Source organism: Lactuca virosa, chromosome 2 (assembly GCF_052849685.1).
Source record: "Lactuca virosa cultivar CGN04683 chromosome 2, Lactuca_virosa_CGN04683_v6, whole genome shotgun sequence".
In the NCBI taxonomy this organism is placed as follows: Eukaryota; Viridiplantae; Streptophyta; class Magnoliopsida; order Asterales; family Asteraceae; genus Lactuca; species Lactuca virosa.
The window spans coordinates 217385790-217389534 of NC_136427.1; the positions used below are offsets into that span (position 1 = coordinate 217385790).

Here is a 3745-nt window from a genome sequence, read left to right on the forward strand (position 1 = left end):
ACTTTAACCCAGATAAAAGACAGAAATCAAACACAAAAAAAAACAGACAATAGTGAAAGCCTTAGAGTCCAGATGGTCACCACAGTATGTCGCTGCCCAAGACAAGCAATCACCAAGTCAAAACACAAACAATTCGTATTTTACAAAGAACTACAAAACAATAACAAGAAGGAATAGGGAACAAGAAAACCTCACAATGAGATCAGAGGAGAACACAACCAGTAAAACCGATCGGCTCTCAGATCCGTTCTCAAATAAGGTTTATTGGTGATGAAATCCGACCCTTAGTGAGTTATTTCAGACCTTATGAGATTGACCGACCGATCCAGTAGAAGAAAAGGTCTTCACTCGATTAGGATGTAGAACAAATAGACCGGTCTTCTGAATCTGCAAAGCAGGAACAAAAAAACTCACAGTAACAAAGATCAAGACGATATCGTTTGCAATAAGCAAACAAAACCCTAATGTTACACGATTTGAAGGTAGAACTAGTTTTTAACAAGAAAACTAGACTAAAAGACAGATTATGAAGATCAATACAAAGAAAAAACTACAAAGAATCGGAAACCTAAAACAGTTACCTTGATTCTGCGAAGACGAAGCGTCAATAGTGCGACGGAGACGAGAATCGGAGCCCTAAAGCTCTGATACCATTTAAAACTTGTAAGAACTCAATTTCCCAACATCACCATCTATTATGTCATTTAAGGACTAACAGACAGGTGGTTTTCAAGTACTTACAACATAAAACTCACTACACAAACCTACACTACTCTCAACATTGAATCACACAGCCTAATCTAGAAACAATATCAAGAACAGACGATAGATCATCATAACTACAGAGAAAACCCAAATAATAAGAGTTCTACAAACGAGAGAGAAAGTGTGTGTAACAGAAGTGAGGAATGACTGAATGAATGACCCGATCAGCTATCTTTGACCTTAAATACTTGGGTCATCTTCAACCCGAGGACCCGCGTGTTAACCCGGGTAAAATATCCTTTTAGGCATAATAAATATATATTTGAAAAACCATATTATTTATAAGGTAAAAAAAATGTTTTTTAGGGTTCTTAACTTTTTATGGTTCTCATTTGAACTTTTATATATATATATATATATATATATATATATATATATATATATATACACACACGCGTGCGCGTGCGGCGTGTGTGTATGTGTATGTTGTACGTTGTTTAATGATGAAAGTATCAACAAAAGATCTTATATTTCTTGTGTTAAATTTGAGTTTCAATCCAAGAGAATAATGATAATTGGTGCTGCTTTGGAAAACCAAAGATGAACAGGGTCAGAGATCGATAAATGAATTTCAACTCATCTCAACCAAAAATTCTATGGCAATGACGACTAATCATTTTTAATAATCATGTCATGATAGAAATTATAAACGTAGCATCATGACTTTTAATTAAAATAATCTCAAAATATAATACGAAGTCTATCATAAAAAAAGAATACAACTAGACATTAATATATTATGCATGCTCAAACAGAAAGAAATATATGAAAAGAAATTAAAATTCCTTAAAATTTTATATGCTTCTTTTTGTCCTTATGAGCTCAATGCTATTGTATTTCTTGATATACATGGGCGGAGCTTTATTAGGGCGACGGGGTTGTACCCCCGCCCTATACTTTAATTTTATATATATTAGACCCGAAAATATAAAATTTTGGCTGTGGCCCCCTGTTCACCGATTTTTATATACATATTATATTATCGGCCCCAAATTATATGTTGAAGTTCCGCCCCTGTTGATATACATGCTAGGTCAACTTTATTTTGGAAATTTCAAGATTTTTATCTAAAGAAAATACTATATTCTAGTTGTAAAACATGCATATTCGAATAATTAATGCAATGATGAATATACACTTGAAATGTTCTAAAAGATATCATAAGAACATTAAATGAACACTAACTTCGGTTAGAACATTCACAAAAGAGTGCTCTTTGTTAGAGCTTTTTCATGAGAAAAGTAATTAAAAAGAAAAAGCTTGATTTGTCTCTTCATTAGGACAACGTTTTCAAGTTACTTAAATGTGTACTATTCTTTAATTGTAAATTTCTAATTGATAGAAAAGTTATGGACCCACCAAATTGTTGGAAAAGCTAAAGTCAAAGCTTACTAACAAGCTACTAAAAAAATGGGGTTCTTATTTAAAAAAAGACCCCAACTATCGTTTTTTCAGATATTATTAGTTTTTTGGGGTGCAAAAATTGCTCTTATTAATGCATATTGTAGTAAATCAAGTAATCCTTCTACTCGCTCACCCGACTTCATGATTGACAAGTATCAGTCATATGAATCATGTCCTAATTAATTAATAAATTCTAATTAAACATGAATAACATATCATTTAACAAATGACATGAATTAAAACGTATACGACATGACTTTAGCACCACAAATTTAGGGGTCTATATATAGTGATATATGTTGTAAAATTCAATTTATATGATAAATATATAACAATCAAGAAATCTTGAAGCCAGAATGGTTTTGAAAAGCCTTACACCACTCAATCTTGGTGCCAACTCCAAGTTTCTATCTTTCAATATGTCTAACCCAACCACACAAATTAAACATGATCTTGAAAAGCCTTAGGATACTGATCAATTTTGGTGCACCCTAGGCAAGAAGGTTTGTTTTGGTGCTTAGAGAACGCCTGGTGGCTTGGAAACAATGAAACTGATACACTGCACTTGACGAACGTTGTCGAATCCGATAACACGGATGAAGGCATTGGGGTACTCCTTCTTGCACTCTTCAACCTCCTTCATGACCTGAGCTGAGTCAGTGCACCCGAACATAGGCAACTTCCACATTGTCCAGTAGCGTCCATCATAGTATCCGGGGGAATGGTGGTGCTCACGGTAAACAAATCCATGCTATAATATATATACACCACAGATATAAATATATAATCACTTTACAATGTATGTTTCGTTTATATTAATCAATTAGTTAATAAAATTAATAAAAGGTGATATTAAAAGAAATAGACCTCCAACTCAAATTCCAAGCAAGGAACCCACTTGTTGCGGAGAAGGTAGTCGATTTCCTTAGACAATGCGGCGTCTGACAATGGTGGTAGGTATGAAAGGGTCTCGTACTTCTTTAACCCGATTGGTGGCCAGACCTGTACGTATTATATATAACATATTGTAATCTGATTTGATGCTTACGAATGTTTGTAATCAAAATAAAATCTCTAATTATGGTTCGTCGACCATACCTTCATGCATTGCACTCTTCCACCGTTGCTGGGGAGGGATGAAAAGTCATTGTTAGCCTTCTTGGTAACTGGGAAAGCGACGTTAGACTTGAGACCGGTGAATGGAGCCGTCAAGCTAGCTTGGGCAGGGGTGGACCGGTTGACGGTGGCAACAGCGGAGGAGGAGATGGACGCCATTTAATATGGTGAATGAGACTTCAAGAATCCGATGAGTGCTTTTAGTCGTGATTGGTCTATAGGTATATATAATGCTGTTTGCCATCTAACGGACAAAAACAAGTCTATCTTGGCTCTAAGGTAGTAGTGGCCATTGGATCATGTGGCTGATGACATTACATGCATCATGTCCACATAAACGTTTTGAAAGGATGGAATGTCTTATCATTTACCAACCATGACTATTCGACACGTGGCAGGGTACTGCAATACCCTATCATAAATCTTCGTTTGTGGTACCCTCCCTTCCCTGCTGGGCTTG

The 3745-nt window shown here is 35.4% G+C and overlaps 1 protein-coding gene across 1 annotated transcript; it reads right to left on the reverse strand.

The window, feature by feature from the left end:
• Positions 1-2456: 2456 nt before the first annotated feature.
• Positions 2457-3502, reverse strand: LOC145160197 (ribulose bisphosphate carboxylase small subunit, chloroplastic-like). The gene is made up of 3 exons (XM_079079306.1): positions 3268-3502; positions 3037-3171; positions 2457-2920 (listed from the first exon to the last, which is right to left on the reverse strand). Exons 1-3 carry the CDS (start codon positions 3442-3444, stop codon positions 2687-2689), a joined length of 546 nt encoding a protein of 181 aa, XP_078935432.1. The 5' UTR covers positions 3445-3502; the 3' UTR covers positions 2457-2686.
• Positions 3503-3745: the final 243 nt, after the last annotated feature.